We start from the raw sequence: 17,157 nt of genomic DNA, 5'->3' as shown, positions 1-17,157 counted from the left end.
AACTATTTTCCCAAAATAAACTCCTATCCTTTAAATTAATTCATGTACATACTTACCGAAAGACCAGGTTCACCTTTTCTTCCCCAAATTCCCTGAAAACATGTAGGGTGAGATAAGTAACAAAAGCCAAATCTGTCTAATTTCTGTTGTGCAAAATTAAGTAATATGAAAATGTGTTTTACCTTTGGTCCTGGAGGTCCTGGGTCTCCAATCTCTCCTTTGGCACCTTTGCTCCCTGGATCACCTTTATCTCCATAGTCTCCCTAGTTTAAAACAACCGTATTAAACACAGTCAGTAACTCCAGTTTTGTTGATAGTCAGAGCTGGAGTTATGGTTCAATGAGCTTTTAAGATAAATTTTCTGATTTTTTTTTTTTTTGTGTGGCTGGTTTATCTTGTATGTATTATGAAGAGAACATCTGAAAACAGGCTCTCAGAGAAAGCAAGATGGGCAGTAAAAACATCTTTAAGAAATTTATATGAAAAATTACCTTAATTCAGGAGTGAGGGGTAAAGACATCTTTATGCAAATGTCCAGAATATATAATTTTTCACTCTTCTTTGATTTTCTTGAACTCTAAAACAATGTTTATACTGGACCTATGTTAATTCAGACCTATGGAGAGACATAACTGCCTCAGATCAGCCAATGTACTGAAACTCACACCAGCTTTGCATAGAACCCACATGAAAAACTGGGAGCTTGCAAAGAACAGAGGAAAAGGCATGCTCGGACTGTTACATCCATTGGAAAATATGTAGTTTCACATTTAGAAGCAATTCTGCACTTTTTTCCTCAAGTGACTAGACCTTTTGATTTCCAAAAAGAGAAAGGGTTCAACATTACAGTATTTCAAGACACAGTTTTCACATAATGCAGATATGAAACACACTATCAAAAGATTCAGGTTCTAAATTAGACATTTCTTCAAGAAGGAGATTGTGCAGGACAGTTTTTTACTTCTCTCTGGAAGCTACTGAACAGCTTACATTTCACTTGAAACTTCAGAGCTTAGAAATTTATATAGATTACTGCCCATTTTGACATTATTCCTCATTATTACCCAGCCAATGGAATCACATAGACACCTCCTGTGTTACAGCGTTCACCGTGGTGATTCCTATCAATTTTAAGGAAGCCTTTTGAGTCTCTCAGTCTGATTCTGATCTTATTCAAACTGATATAAACCTGAAAGCTGTACATAGCTCCTCCACAGCGTTAAGAAAACCAGTCTCCACTAAGTAAGCTCTTGGAAGACAGTTTCTATTCTATTTCACAAAATCATAATATCCAGCAAAGGATATTACTTCCCATTACCTGTCCATGAATTGAATCTAACCTCATCAAAGTTAATGTCAGCATAAGGGAGAGCAAATATGATCTACTGACTGCGGTGGTGCTGCTACTCTCTTACACATAAATATACTAAAACCTGATCTCTTTGGTATTTGGCACTTATATGAAATTCCTACTGAACTAAACCATTCCTTTCCATGTGTGACAAGTCTGCTATATTAATAGCAAACAGAAAAATTGTATTTGGAGAGATTTACATTGGGTCACGAAGGTTAGTCAAGATACAAGATGAATATGAAGAACAGTGAAAATATTGCAATTATTATTATAGTATGTAGCATTTGGCATCTGAGAGAAAAGAGAATTAGGAGGCAGAAATTTGAAGCTGTGTGAAAGACCTTGATATTCACTGTTGCATAAAAGCTCCAAGCTGTAGTAGCTTGAATAATACAGAAGTCTGAGAAAGTAAGCTAGTGTAGACCATAGTACCACGAACATCATTAGTGCAGGCAACAAATGGCTGGGGCTTTGAATGGGTACTGCCTGCCTCAGGTGACTAGAGGGGATTGAACTCTTATTTGGGTAACTTCTTAAAGTTAGAGAGCCTCATCATCTCTGCTCTCCCATGAAGACTGCCATGGATTTTTTCCTCAGGCTTTCCAGACAGAGCCTTCGCAATAAATTCAATATTTCAGCTATGTTGTAATTATTGCAGAGGGGCTGCCCAGCTGGCCCAGGCATATGCTGTGAATTAAAGGTGGTGTACTGTATCATGCATTTACATCAACGCTCATTCCGCCTGGGCACACTGTTCTCTCTTGTGTATGCACATAGTTGGTCTGCACATCCACATTGACCATGAGCCTTGGTTTCCTTTGGCTAGGCTGCTCCCATCAGAAGCTGCGCATCTGAAAATCACTAATAAATAGCCAAAGTATTTAAATTCTCTTTGTGCAAAATTTGTTAGATGGGAATAGGTATGTGTAGGAAATTCTTACAATTTTTATATCAACCAGGAAGTTGTTCAGTAAGGAAAGATTCAAGCTTGGGCTTCAATCATTGTAAAAAAAAATGAGTCAAAACAAAGCCCTTAAAAGACATTAGTCAAAAAGCAATTCTTTTTTTTGTCAACGCCTGGCAAATAAAAGAACGTTTTGTAATACCTGAAAAATATCGAAGATAATTGAATACATAATTTGACCAATATTATTCTCCTGCTAACAGGTATGACCTCATTCTAGATCCTACTTCAGAGCCTGGTCCTTAATGACAATTAGGATTTTCACAGACAAAGTAGTATGCACTTACCTTGCTAGCTATACAAGACAATGTCTTTGCCTCCTATTTATCTTCAAAGACCTGTCACACCAAATAACCAATAAAGGAAGAAAAAATTACCTTTTTTTCCTTACCGCAAACCTAGGATTTACCTTTGGTCCAGGAAGGCCAATTCCTATTGATCCCTTTGGTCCAGGAAAACCTTGATTTCCTTTTTCTCCCTGAACAGAAAGTAAGTTTAACTGAAAATTAAAGTAAAATCTACGTCATATCTATTCACTTTATAACATTCTGCATCATAGAGAAAGCCAGATATTTATATTATGCAATGAAGCACATAATTTTCAAGATAGAAGTGGTCTGAAGCTGGAGAAATAAACTGGGTATGATTCAGAACACACATGAAGCCTTTATAAAGCATATAATGAAAAATTTATTCCTGATTAATTAAATGAAATATTGTCATTTCACTGAAACACATGAAAGACAAAAGTAACCTCACTGAGGCTCAGACAGTTATTCATCCAGTCTACAAGCAGTAAAATGAGGTCCAACACAAAGGTCCTCTAGAAATACACACCCAGAATCTCTGCAGGGTTGACTTAGTTTTTCTGATCTTAAGTAAATAAAAAGAGGTCTGCTTTTCACAATGTGGAGAGCAGAACATCTTTCTGCTGATACTTCAAAAGACAGTATCAGTCCAGCTACAAAGTTAAAATTTGTTTATAATGATTGTTACACATGCCCTGCTGCATGCACACAGACTTGAAAAGCATGTTCATGCTAGCAGTGTGGGCATACATGTTAAAAACCACAGCTGTTATAAAATACATACAGAAAATCCTTCCCAGCATCTGGCTTCCAGAAACTTTCCTGCTTTATTTAATAGGGTAACACAAATATTTTTTTCATATCAACTGCTGTATACATTTTAAACACAGCTAGAGGTGATGATATTCCCTGGTACATAAATGCTTCATCATAATTCAGATTACATACATAATTCACATAACAGCAGTGCCCGGTGCAGATACCAAAACCAGCTCCAGAGAATGTCAATGAGACCAGGAGCAGTCATCACCTGTACCAAACCCAGCCTACGAGATGCAAGTACAAGGTTAGTTTTATTTTTCAGTCAAGAGCTCTCAGACTGTCTCACTAAAGCATCTTTTACTAATACTTGTTTAGCTGCTCACAAATGGGCCTAAAGGGGTTATATTGCTCATAATGGGAAGAGAAATATAAAAATGTTTCCAAATTTATCAAGACTCCAGCCTTCACCAAAGGCACACTAGTGCAGAAGGACTGCCCACTGACCATTCCTGCTGTGCTGGGTAGGGGCTTATGGATTTCTGCAGGTGGAGAAGCAGCTGCACAGTGCACAGCCAAGTCAACCTTCTCTTCCTTGTACTCAGGGCTCCTGACTCCCATGAGTTGGGAGTTCACTGGGAGTTAGACAATGAGATGCCAGTCCTAGAAGAGGCAGTATACTATGAGTCATGGTCCACGGATGGTTCTCCCTGTCCAAATTCCAGATCTCAATCCTGCTGAGATGGGAGCTTCTGCTTGCACACGGGTGCATTGTGGTCTTGCCCCGTTCTAGGCAAATGCACCCACTGCACTCCACCGTTCACATCTCCACTGGAGCACTGCCTTTACAGCCCTGCCCTGTGGGAGCCTCTTGGTCCGCTAGTCCTAACTTGGGGAGCTAAAATGCTCTGCTTGTCATCGGTGCTACCCATCACTGACCTGCTAACTGGCAGCCTCTTGCCTCTGTAAGCAGAACTTCTCCCCTTCCCCTCGCCCCAATTTCTTACAGCAGCAAAAATTCAGACACTGTTATGTAGACTCTGGAGACTGGAAAAGAAACTACGATACACCAAATTACATAGCTGATTCACTAGGGAGAAAAAAAAAAAAATAATTTCCTGCAAATAGGAAATATTCCTAAGCCAGTGCGATGCACAGGGCAATTTATTTTGCACGGTTGTAGGAACGCACAGTGACTATTTAATCTAATTTACTTTAAGTCACTTTTTAGCAGGATTGTGCTTCCTGGGTCATTCATGTAGGTTAGTAATGCAAATGGCTTTTAAACATAGCGAAACAGCGTGCCAGCTTGTTTCAACGCTTGCTGTCCAGCACTGGGACTGACTATCCTTCCTGACTAGGGTCATCACACAGCTTCCTGATTAACACCTTTGCATATCTGCAGAGCACATACATACGAACCAGAATTAGGATATCCTGTGTATTCCAGCGGTCCTTCACTAATAATAAATGTCAGATCTGACAAAACTATAGATTTATTGCTGCCATTTGTTACAGCCCATTTGACATTGTTAGGATGGCATTCAGGCAATGAAAACTGAATGAGACCTACTGTTCTAAAAAAATTCATACCTGTACAGCTGACATTTCTCACAGGCGCACAGTTTTATCCTTTAAAATGTCAACTGCAGAAACAAATCCTGCTTCCTCTACTTCTGCCATCAATCAACATAAGAGGGATTTATCATACATACCATAACTGAACATTTAGTAAAAACCAAGAAGTATGCTGGATTAATTTAAAATTTAATTGCTTTGCCAGTTCAATCCACGTACATAACTAAATTCAAACTTGACAATCAGTCTTATCATAAAAACCAAAGTGGTATGCATGTAAAAATGCAGACCCTTGGATCCCTGACCCTAATATCCTGCTAGATTACTGACCAATAAGCAGACTTCTATGTAAAAATGTCATTCTATGAACTGAGTGCAGATCTGAGAATGTCTAGACTGTGGTTTTGAAAGGAAACCAAGCATAAAAAAGACCTGTGAAAGTAGCTATCAACATAAAGCTACTCGAAAACCATCTCATTTTTGACATTCTGTTCTTACCATATGCAGACTGAGCTCTATGTATATATAAAAAAAAATACTTGGAGTGATAATGATAGTTCAAATGCAGGAGCATAGTAGCTTTAAGCTGATGAAGAGTGGCCAAAAAGAATGAAGCTTGGCATGGCTGTGAAGAGACAGAAGGACAGAAGAGACAGATAGAAGCTCAACAAGCATCAGCGTATGGAGGAAACAGGTACTACAGGAGCAAGAGAGCTGCCAAAGTTGTTCAGAAAGAAGATGTTCCTCAGAATTATATAAAAATAATTGTAATTTAAGAAAGTGATTGTTAAGGGAAGAAAATTTAAATGACAAGACTGTACCTACACAACTCGTGGAATGCAACAGAAACACCACCAGCTGAGTTCGATCCACCATATCATTACAGTTTTGGTCTCAAACCCAAAGACAAAGACCTTCCGTAGCCAGAGCACATGTTACTTTCCTAAATCCCTAAATTCCACATCCTTACATTATAAACATGCCTTTCTCTGACTGTGTGTCAGTGGACCGTGTTCCTCCACTGGAAAACTTCCATGATGAAACTGAGTTCTCTGCACTTCTAAAATATGCTTTAGATATTTATTCATAGCAGTGCCAACATAACATCCAAAACTCTGTGTGTATCTATATAGAGATAGGGAGACAGATAGATGTATATGTACACACTGAGCATATTTTGACTAACCTTTATCTTTTTTCAGGAACAGAAAAAATATTATATAATCTGTATATTTTTTCATGTATAATCAGATGCATTTGATGGCTGAAACATTTCTGTTCAGAATGGCAATTGCGCTTTTATAAATAACCTCACATACCCATAGAATTAACAAAGATATATCCCAAGCATTAGATTCTGGAAACACATCAGAAATGTCTATTAAAGCCAGGCGGGAAATAGTTTTCCTATACTATAAAGCCATACAGAGATGGCAGAAATTTTTCTGTTTTCCACAAGAATAGAGCAAAGAGCCTTCAGAGATTCAGCAAACAAAGGAAGAAGAGAAAAGAAAGTAAGTTCCTTATGCCCTCACATTAAAATACGTAATAGCTTTGTGGTTACTGATAACAATTAATATAGAAGAAAACTGCAAACAGGTCAGAACCAAAGGTCCAGACAGTCATGACTCTCTCTGTAGAGATCTCTGTCTAGGAAAGTCCTGAGACGAGATAAATCAGAATCTGTTAAAGAGAGTTATACAATAAGGAGAAAAGAAAGAACACAGTAAAGTATGTTTTTATGCTGTGAAACACCTCACACTGAAAAAAGGAAGGGCTCTTTGCAGTATAAAAAGGGAAATGGTTGAACAAGAGTATAAAAATAGAGGACACTGAAGCTGGAATCAGAGCAAGTACTGAACAAAAATTCAGAAGGAATCGGTGCTTTTCTGGTAAAGCTTGTATGAAGTAATTCCACGCTGACCCAAAGAAAGGTTCTCCTCTGAAACATTTTGCCAACAAGGTACATTTTAATGATTTTTTTGTTTGTTTGTTTCAGCATGTCACTACTTTCCAACAAAAAACTATTTTGTCAGTGAATTCCCTGGTGGCTTTAGTATCTACAGCCAACCGCAGTATAGAGAGGCATCTTTCCTAACCCAACTAAAACAGTGCCCCTCTTACTGAATGGTGGTGGTTTGATAGCCTAGAGTTGGAGAGCTGAGCACAATCCTCCTGATCCAGGGAAATATTCAATCATATGCTCAACTTTAAGCACACTGATTTCAGAGAAATAGGAGAAACTTGGGTTGTTCTCCACTAGAGCCTCCAGTTTTAATAATTTTCTTCCACACATTTATGACAAGGCAATTTATTAACGTTGAATGTTCAGAATATGTTACCATGTTTGTGTTTCTCCTTACAAGGAGAGAAGTTGTGGTTATGGCTGGAACTGGGTGAGTAAAAACCTGATGAGTATGTGGGAGACCGGCTAATTTCTTTTGTATTCCTATATGTGTTGTTTAACTTATTTTGTCATGGTAGATCTCTGTCACTGTCTTTTACAAGGGCATCCAGAGAAAACCCTGGACACTTTCTTTGGACTGTCCTTTAAATCTAAATAAATCAGTAAGATGTGGCAGAGATGAGACTTTTTTCCCGGGTTAAATATATTTATAATGACAAGAATAATAGGAGAACAATCGGGTGCCACCAATACTGAAAACTCAACAGTTAAAGCAAATATTACATACCTTATGAACAAGAAACTTAAATACACAATGAGTATTTGCAGGAGTTCACTGACTCAGTGGCAAAGAGAAAAATAGACAATGAATCTCCTTAAGAGACAGTTTTAAGAAGAAACTGGACAGATATCACATTAAACTGGATTACCTTGCTTCCTTGTATGCTGTTGCCAGGGGGGCCAGGTGGACCAGGCAAGCCTTTCTGTCCCATAATACCCTATAACAGTCAGTGGGGCAAAAAAAGAAGAATTAGGAGGTAAACTCTATTCCTGGTAACACTAAGGAAGTCATCTCAAAGTCACTGCAAGCAAAAAGTAAAACCATGTCAAAGACTCTAGTTCTGATTCTTCTTTGGTTTATGGTTTCTCACTGTGAGCCTTAGTAATTATCCTTGGCAAATTCCCAGGAAAGCAAAGGAACAATTAAGCTGAAAATAATTAAAGAATAAAATTTGCCCATGACACAGTGTGATATTTTCCCCAGTGTTTTCCGCGTAGAAACCAACAGAAACCATCTTTACACAACAGCTTCATGCAATCACTCCACACAAGGGAGGCACAACAGTAGAGGCACAAAGGACCAGAGCAATAAAACCCAGGACGAGTAAACCTGCCAGGCATATTAGCTAGTTCTTGTGCATCATGTATATATGCCAAGCCCCTGTGATGCCACAGTCTCCAGGAGCACTAGTCATTCAGAAAATCGTAAGTGGGAGGGAAAGAGAGAAAAGCCAAAGCAGCATCTGCTGATTTGTGTCGATACAGTCAAAGCCAGGTAAAGCCCTTGTGCTTTGGAGGCAGGCAAATCTAACATTTCAAAGTGACAAAGTGAAGCACATCCCTTTGATTACATCAAAATTAAATGTTTGTTTTTCCTTTTTTTCCTCTTTATTCTTAGTTGAAAAAGGCTTCTGAAATTTGACCAAGCTTCATAAAAGTTTCTGTAGAGTTCAGGTTGAGTTTTTGATTACTGTCTTATAATAAATAATCACTGTGCTCCAATACAGTAAAGGGAATTCATTCAGTGGTATGCAAATTACCTACATTTTGCGTATGTTGAATATTTAGGCAGAAGTATATGAAAATTTGATCATCATTAAATAGAAATATATAGCTCAATATTTAACTTCTAGATATTAGTGAAGTTTGAAAAGTCATCATTCTCATCTGTGTAGACAAAAAATTTGCCACAAACTTTGACAGAATCTCTTGTGAAAAATACTGTTAATCTATATATTTATAAGCAAGGATTCACACAAAACGTTGTGCTAAATAGCTTATCTCAAGAACTAGGTGCTACAAACAGGTCCTCCCCCTTGAAAACAAAATATTGTTTCCCCACAGAAAACACATTTTTCATTCTCAAAGGTTTTGTGGAAGCAGTACATAGTGTCACACATTTGTAGGATTTTGACACTCAGTCCAAACTTACATTTTTAAACAGACTGTGTCTGTACGATTTACCAAGGTACTGAGATTGCTGCAGCTTTCAGAAAGCAAGGCAAAGTCAGACATACATCCTGAGAAAATATTCATGCTCCGTCGCTCATTGCATTTCTGTAACAGGTTGGTAATAGCAATGTTTCTCCATTCAGATACTGGTTTATTCAAAATGGCAGTGGAGACTTCCATTAATCCTTGCTAAGGAAATCACAGGAAAAGTTACAAAGGCATATCGAGTTTTAACTTAAGTGGAGGAATATACACAATGTTTCTCCTCATTGCCTTTGTAAAAATAATTGATGTATACACCTATAACAAAGAAAACCAGGCATGCATTGAATTTCTTCTCTTACCAGTATGTCTTTTTTGAATTATAAATCACTTTAGTGGACGGAGGAAAAAATTGCCCAGATGTTGCATGCTGGCTGCTTATAGAATTAACATTTTGTTTTCATGTTTCTTTCCTAAATGGTTTTACTAATGAAATTAATTGGATTCAATTTCATTGAGCAAAAATTGCAAACATAAAATTCACATTTAACATATTGTCCACCACAAAAGAATCTCTTGGAAACAGAATAGATAGAAACAGAAGAAATGCATCATTTAACTAATTTATCAGCCTGATAGTTCTGTTCAATTTCCAGCTGTAATCTCATAAAGTTTAGCTGCAAATGCAACTTTCATCCAGTTAGTATTCCTTCCTAATCCGGTTAGTAGAAGTGTATGGTCAGTGCCCATGTTTTTATGCTTGATTTCTCCTGCAGTTGCACCAATGTAAATCAATAACTGATGAAGATATTTTGGTGTCTGGGAGAAGAGAGTCTGGCTGTCAGCATCACAAAAGAGCACAAAAGCTTCAACATGGCATCACACCAACCTTGGGACCAACCGTTCCGCTTCCCCGTGGCCCCGGGGGCCCAGGATAGCCTCTCATTCCACGATCTCCCTGAAAATAGTCACAGAAATGTCAGTAATTTATCACCTATTAACTGTTACATCTTTCATCCACTTACAAAGCAGTCAGTCAAACTACTGAGTTTAAAAAACAAAACAAACGTTACATACATAAACAATTGCTTTATAGATAGATATAAAAAAAAGCCCAAAATGCAGGCACCCACATTATTTAAGCTCGAGGTGAAGAACATTATTCCCCAAGCAAAGGTCCACGTGATCAAAGTCACCAACAGAGTTAGGACTCTAATTTGCAAACTTATCAGCTACAGAAGAAGAAAAGCAAACTCATTTGGAAACAAGACCATTTTTCCATCACATTCTGCAGGGGCTTACCAGGATGGACAGGGAGCTTACTAGTGGGACACAACAGTGATCATGTCCTTTACTGATACTGTGCTTGTTCTGAAACTAGAGACACTTCATTTCCAGAACTGTCAAACTAATGTGTTTATGAAAACAGTATGAATTTTAATAGCATTGATATAGAAGAACAAAAAGAACAGCCCTTTGTTTTCCTAAAAAGCCTTAATGCATATATGTTTAGCTTGATTCCTTAAGGAAATGAGGCTTAAGTGATACTCTGCCTGTGTTTCTCCTTGTCTGTGTCAGTCCTCTTTTTTCTCCCGGTATATTTTGAACTCATCAGTTGATTTCAGCCAAATTCATCAGAAATGTAGAGGCCTTGAGCATATTCAACAGTTTTGGTGATAACTGGAGACCAGGTAAAGGAGAGAGATTCAATTTATGCTTTTAGTGGGGAAAAAAAACCAGAGGGGGCTCATCCCTTAACCAGGAGGCAGACAGAAGGCAGCAGCTGGCTGGCCAGGAGCAATCCGGGTAATGCTGAGCCCGGTGATGCCCCTCGTGCTGCAGACAAGCCCAGCGAAGGAGATGGGAGTCAGGGGACATTAGTGGTAGAGGGAAGGCATGGGGACATAAGAGGCAGTTGTGTTTTCCTCAGTCCGTAATTGTACAAATGAGGGAATAGGCACGCATTCAGCACATGGTCACTAGAAAACTCCCATCAGTTTGAAAAGTAAAAAAGAAATCTATAACTGCTAAGTTATAGATGCAGAAAATTCTGAATCAGGTTTACCAAATGTCCCTAAACCTATGCCTGTGCAGGCAAGTGCAAAAGAAAGAAATGTTCTGATAAGCTTTTAGTCATCCCATATATTAACAATAGAGCCAAGAAGAAATGGTATTTCTTGACAAAATAAAAAATTCCATTATAAAAACTCTTCATTGTACTTGTTTTTGCACTCGGAAAAGCAGTAGAAATGGCTGTGCCTGCAGAGGGAGCATTCTAACTAGGAGAGAGGCGCAAGGATGAATCACACGAATCACAGATGACGCTTGAGTTGTGGTAGGTGAAAAGAAACAACATATCAAACTGATGAAAAAGGAAGGAAACAAAAGTACAGAATCTTTTACTGACTTCCTTTACTTTCCGGCAGTCATTATAACAACTGCTTTTAGGTGAAATGCCCAAGGTTCAATCTCTAGCGAGAGATCACTCCAATCTGTGTTTTTTATATATGGCTATGATACTCTCATGCTAAGTGCTGACATATGTGCTATTTATGTAAATATATTAGGACCGAAACTATGCTCAGGTTTGATGGATTTGGAGAGGTGGGAACTCTGAATCCAAAGGCTAAGGCTTAGACTGAACTTATAATGCTTTCCTTCTTGATGTAACATTTGGCTTCTGAATTTATTTTCAATTTCTCTTTCTTCCAAAGCGCTGGAGACTGGCCAATTGGAGTCTGGACATAGGTATGGTACATGGATGCTCTTAGCTTTAAATTGGTGGGTCAAGCTGATTGGGTTAAACTGATTGCTATGTTCAGTCGGGAGGAAATTTCTCCCTCAGATTTGATCAGAGAGGGGAGTTTGTTGTTTTCGTCTAGTTTGGTTTGGGAAAGGGAACTAAAGAGAGAGCTACTCTCTTTAGCCGTGTTCTTCTTCTTCAGATGACCTAAGGCTTTTATATCACACCTTCCCTGCTAATGCAAAGAGCCAAGATATTGGCAATGCCCTTGAGCTTTTTGCCTTTTTTCCCCCCAAATTATAGCTGTAAACTCTTAAAGATTACAATTTTAAGTACTTAAACATTGTAGCATTTAAGTCTGGTACATGGTGCTGGGAAATGCCCCTCTGCAGTGGGATGAATGGTAGATATTCCTGATCTTTTAAAACATGCCCAGTTTCTCAATTCCTCCTGCAATGCATTTTCTTACAATTAGCTTGAGATTGTCATATTGCTAGGAAATGCTGAGAGTCTAGGCAAATGTAGTCATCTTCCTATTTAGTACCATCTATTATCAAAGGAATAATTATTGGTCCTCAGTGTCCCCACAAACCATAATACAGCCTTAAGCTGTTTGTAGGAGAACTCTTCATGAGCAGAAGTTGGACAGAGCAGCCAAAGCTTTCCCTGCCCAAGCCTCCCTCTGAAAGCTGCCAGAGGTGCCAGAGCTAAGAGGTGGGTATAGAGATAAGACTTTGCATGGTAAGCTTTTTTTAGGAGATCCTGGGCTGCTGTGGCCTGTGAAACAGCCTGTAAGCCGCTGTGATGAAAGCTGAATGGGAGGTTGCCAAACAAGTAAATGATTCCTTATGGTCCAGTATCCAATATACCTACAACCTGCTCTTAGACCAGCCGTGACCAAAAAGAGCGTAAGGGTGACTTGAAGTCATCTGCCTCTTCCTCCCATGGGTAACACATTCTTACACAGGGTCGTTGCAGGTGAAGGATCGAATTTTAGCCTCACATGCTTAGTTAATACCAGATGTCTCACTGAAAAGCTCTTTTGTAGAGCTTTATAGCAATCCTCAAAGTTTCTATATTTCTTGGCTTAGAGAAAAAGACTTTTATTTTGCTTTATGGGTTGCGAAGTGGAGCAGTTCTTTTTTCTAAGGTGTGACACTAAACTGTCCTCCAGGGAATTCATTTCAAGAAGGATTAGTGCTGTTCTTTGATGAGTTCTAATTTATTTCCTGTATTGTGCTTGTAGACAAGCTTGTCACCATCAGCAAAACAGTGAACTAGAAAAACACGACTGAAACAAGAAATAAAGAGTTGAGTCAAAACAGTGTAAAGTATGGGATTTCAATGCATATTCCGTACCATCTGTTCAAGAAAATTCATTAAATGACCTAATGGTCACCTGAAAAATAAATCTTGGCTTCCAAATATATACACCTCATTTACTGTAAAGCACGTATATTTGATACTGAAACTTACAACAGACACTGCAATACTCTCTTTAGTGAGAGCTAGTGGACATAACAGTATTTGTAAGAAGAACATATTAAAAAAAAGACATTGTATCTCTACTTTCCACATTTTGGTTCAAATAGACAGGGCCCAAGCTGCAAAAAAAAAAGTTATTTATATTGCAACTGGATCCATCTCAAATGTTCATGCACTAGGGACTGTGCTAGGGGTTTTAATAATCCTTCTGCTATCCAGTTACTGAGAATGAAGCTTGCTTTATTTCTAGTGCTGGGCTCTTGCTTTTGAATGTCTGTAACCCACCTCCTAGTTGGCAACAGTGCTTTTAAATAAATTTTTTATTATATTCTGACATTATGTGCTTCTGTTTTAATGCTACAGAAAATAGGGTCCTGCCAGGTTGAATGCATCCCACATGTTCCAATTTTGTTTTCATGTGAATTTGACCTCTGATACATAAAATTCCTATCTAGCAGTGTGCACATATGTGAGCCATTTCTGAAAGTGGGGAGAACAGAGCTCTGATTCAGCTGAGTGGAACATTCCTATATAATGATACTCAAAGGAATTTCAAATTAACTAGTGTGTAAATTTATGAGTCTCTTTTATCAAATAAATGTTCTTTTTTATATGCAGAGATTGTTGCTGTTCTTCTTATATTCATTTCTTTATGTGGAAGGGATGAGAGGTAGCCAGTGCACTTACATTTTATTTGAAAAAAACCAGAAGATTGTCCATTTTATGAACTAAGTTCTGGGGGAATTCTTGCAATTCAAGCGAATTGTTTTTCCTTGTGGCACCTTTTGCTGCCAGGAACTCAGCAGCATTCAAAACTGTGTAAGCAAACAGGAGCAAAAAATCAGGAGGGAGAAGAGATGTTTATATACTTTGTTTCTTTTTTTCCAGTGTACTCTACACCATGTCTAGTGTGGATGCACAGAACTACATCACAGATGTGACTATCCATTCGGATAATGCATGCTTTGGTGCAGCAGCCACACACTGCAAAAGCTACAGCTGCTCACCATTTATAGAAGCAATATGCATTTTCCCCCATAGGATTAATGCATCAATCTAGGTGCATCATAAAAAAGAAACTTACCTATTTTAAAGTAAAAAATACAAATTAAATTTTTATCAGATGTTTTTAACTCTTGATTTTTTTTCAATTTTCTGACGGAGACTGTTAGATAAGCACTACTCTGAGCAACCAGATTTGATGAGCAATATCACACTGCAACACAATCAAACCTGTAGATCCACGCAGAACTTTTCATACAAAATTTGATGTGAGCGTGATTTGCCCTAATTGTGTTGTGTTACTTGCAAAGACAGCTACTCTACAGAGTTCTTTGTAATACAACTCCTCCTTGAACAAGATGTCACTTCTCCATAACCCATGGATATGGTGCATTCTGAATCTACCCCATGACTGGTTACTATGAGTAGAAACCTCTGCTTGATAGGCAGCTTCTAATTCTACGTGTCCATCAACAGATAGTGCTACAGGCCCAATAGCAGTGAATTTGCAGCCTGATGTTTACGCTGTATGCAATATGAGGAGACCTGCCTGGTTGGCTCCTGTGGACTGATCGCCCGCTGGGGATAGAAGTACATTAAGAGCACTTCCAGAGCAGATCATCTAGTTTAGCTTCATCTGAATGAAATCCATTTCCTGGGTTGTGGGACCGCTCAGACCTCTTTTTGGTCCAGAACCCAAAGCACAGTAAATGGGTCCACCGGGAGATTCACTTCAACAGTACATTTCCGATCCAGCCTGAAACATCCGTGCAGATCACCCGAGAAGACTCTGAGTTTGTACCTGTGGCTGCCTGAACTAGACTGACTGCACACGCTGAGGTCTCTGTGTCACACCCAGCTCCCACAACCACAGCAGGCCTCGTTCTATTAACCTGAAAACACAGCTTCCTTTGCATCCGTGTTTTTCAACAATTTGGTTCTTAGGATCAAGCTACCCAATTCTGACAATTTTTGTGACGATAGAGACAACTTGATGGAAATGAAGAAGATACTTTTAATTTACATGACAACCCTGATCTGACCTGAAACTGTCAGAAAACACATGAGAATAGTGATAACAATTTATCAGTTTGCCTTTGCCTAATCTTTTGCAGGCTTCTTTATAAATAGTGAGTTAGGATAAGAGTTTCTATTACTAGACATTCCAGTATACTATTTCCTGTTGTAATCAAATACTATTAAATTATAAGAGCCTCACCTCTTGGTCACAGCTATTTCTCTTTTGCTCAAATTCAGGTTGAAGTAATGGGCCTACTGCCAAATTTATTATTAATTGGTAACATTCAATTAACAGAAGACGGGTCATATTCCTCCACAAAAAGATACTACCAATAAACCTCCTTTACTAGTACCATGAACATACTTCAGCCCCCAGATCTGGAGGGATGGTAATACTTCTTATGCTGTTCATGGGTGGAGAAGAGACTGACAAGTAAGGATTTGAAGTCTTTATAAAGGAATATGAACAACTTGCTTCAACTGGCAATGATTTACATCACTTAGAGCTGAAAGTGAAAACAGTAAGTACTATAATAGCTAATCTATGATTTAATTAAATATACATTATTGTATCACAAGACTTACAGTGGTTTAAGAATAACTGTGATAAAAAGACTAGATTCCACGTTCTCCACTGCAAAAACTGGATATATTTTCTTCTACTTTACAGCTTTTACCTCCTCCCCTCTAGCGCTTTTTATGATACCATATTGTACCTCCATCATTCATGATCTGGGTTGGAACTTTCAGAATTACTAAATTACTAATTACTAACTACTAATTACTAAATTACTAATTACTAATTACTACATAATTCCAAAATAACTTTTGGAATTATACAGCCAAAGAATTGCTTGCCCCAGCAATTACATGAATTCATGATTAGAAGAACAAAAAGGACTTGTGACCCACTTTTTGATCTCTCACATAAGCCAGGCACTATGATTTTCCTAAGTGCATTTCTGTATACCTTATATATTTGTGATACTTCTCAGAAACACAACCGCAAACATTGATTTTAAAAATTCCAGTTGCGAGAAACTTCACTGCAATTATTCTAGTGGTTTCCTTTCACTTAAAAAAAAAATAAAATCTTCTATTTCCATTTTGGATTTAACTCAGATTTCTTTATATTAAACCCCTATATTCCCACTGAAATTCTGATTTATATTTCTGGGGTTTGTAATCTTTCAACCATGGCGTCACAGTGGGAGATCATCTTATTTGATTACCTGACATGACCTTCCAATTCCTTTTCTTTGGGAAAAACTACTTTCCCGAATTACGCGTTTAGGAAGCAAGGGGGAATTCCAGACATAACGATGCCCCTAGACATTCTGTAGTCATAAGTTACATTTTTATCAATATCTGCCTTAATAATTTCATACAAGATTCTAGGGTTTTAATGGAATGTTCTTCTGTAGTACCAAGAAAAATGTCTTATAAGACTGTATTATATCAAGTCTGGTATCTCTATTTGGAAAGGATATAATCTCATATAAAAAAATCTAATTAGTTTAGCCATATGTATTTGCTGTAAGTCTATATTGAATAACATAATTGAAATTACTTTTATTTCTTTAGTAGTTTGTGTCATGGGCCAGACCTTGCATTACTTTATGTGAAATGTCTTGTATAGAGAAGCGGTAATTCAGAATAGGAGCACAAAGCCAGGTTTCCCAGATCCCATTGTCAGGCCATTCCATGGTCATTCTAAGGTCAGGTCATTCTAAGGATGAATGTCCTTCAGTGTTTCCTTTATTGTGGATATGTTTTTAAGAGGTTATTGTTGTTGTTTATTTTAAATGGGAATTCTCATGTTCT

General features: G+C 38.0%; 1 protein-coding gene across 5 annotated transcripts in view; it reads right to left on the bottom strand.

Annotated features, from left to right (window-relative positions):
- The window catches only part of COL28A1 (collagen type XXVIII alpha 1 chain), a 70,892-nt gene that overhangs the window by 6,478 nt on the left and 47,257 nt on the right, over positions 1-17,157 (bottom strand). For all 5 annotated transcript variants that reach the window (XM_076331458.1, XM_076331454.1, XM_076331455.1 and 2 more), the window contains 5 exons: positions 9,973-10,041; positions 7,799-7,867; positions 2,728-2,796; positions 183-263; positions 57-92 (listed from right to left, as the gene is read on the bottom strand). In XM_076331458.1, the coding sequence (XP_076187573.1) occupies positions 57-92; positions 183-263; positions 2,728-2,796; positions 7,799-7,867; positions 9,973-10,041 (324 nt within the window). The remainder of the gene's footprint in view (positions 1-56; positions 93-182; positions 264-2,727; positions 2,797-7,798; positions 7,868-9,972; positions 10,042-17,157) is intronic.

This window comes from Aptenodytes patagonicus, chromosome 2 (assembly GCF_965638725.1).
Source record: "Aptenodytes patagonicus chromosome 2, bAptPat1.pri.cur, whole genome shotgun sequence".
Lineage (NCBI taxonomy): Eukaryota > Metazoa > Chordata > Aves > Sphenisciformes > Spheniscidae > Aptenodytes > Aptenodytes patagonicus.
Note: the sequence above shows the minus strand (reverse complement) of the source record. Positions and strands in the feature narration are given on the sequence as shown.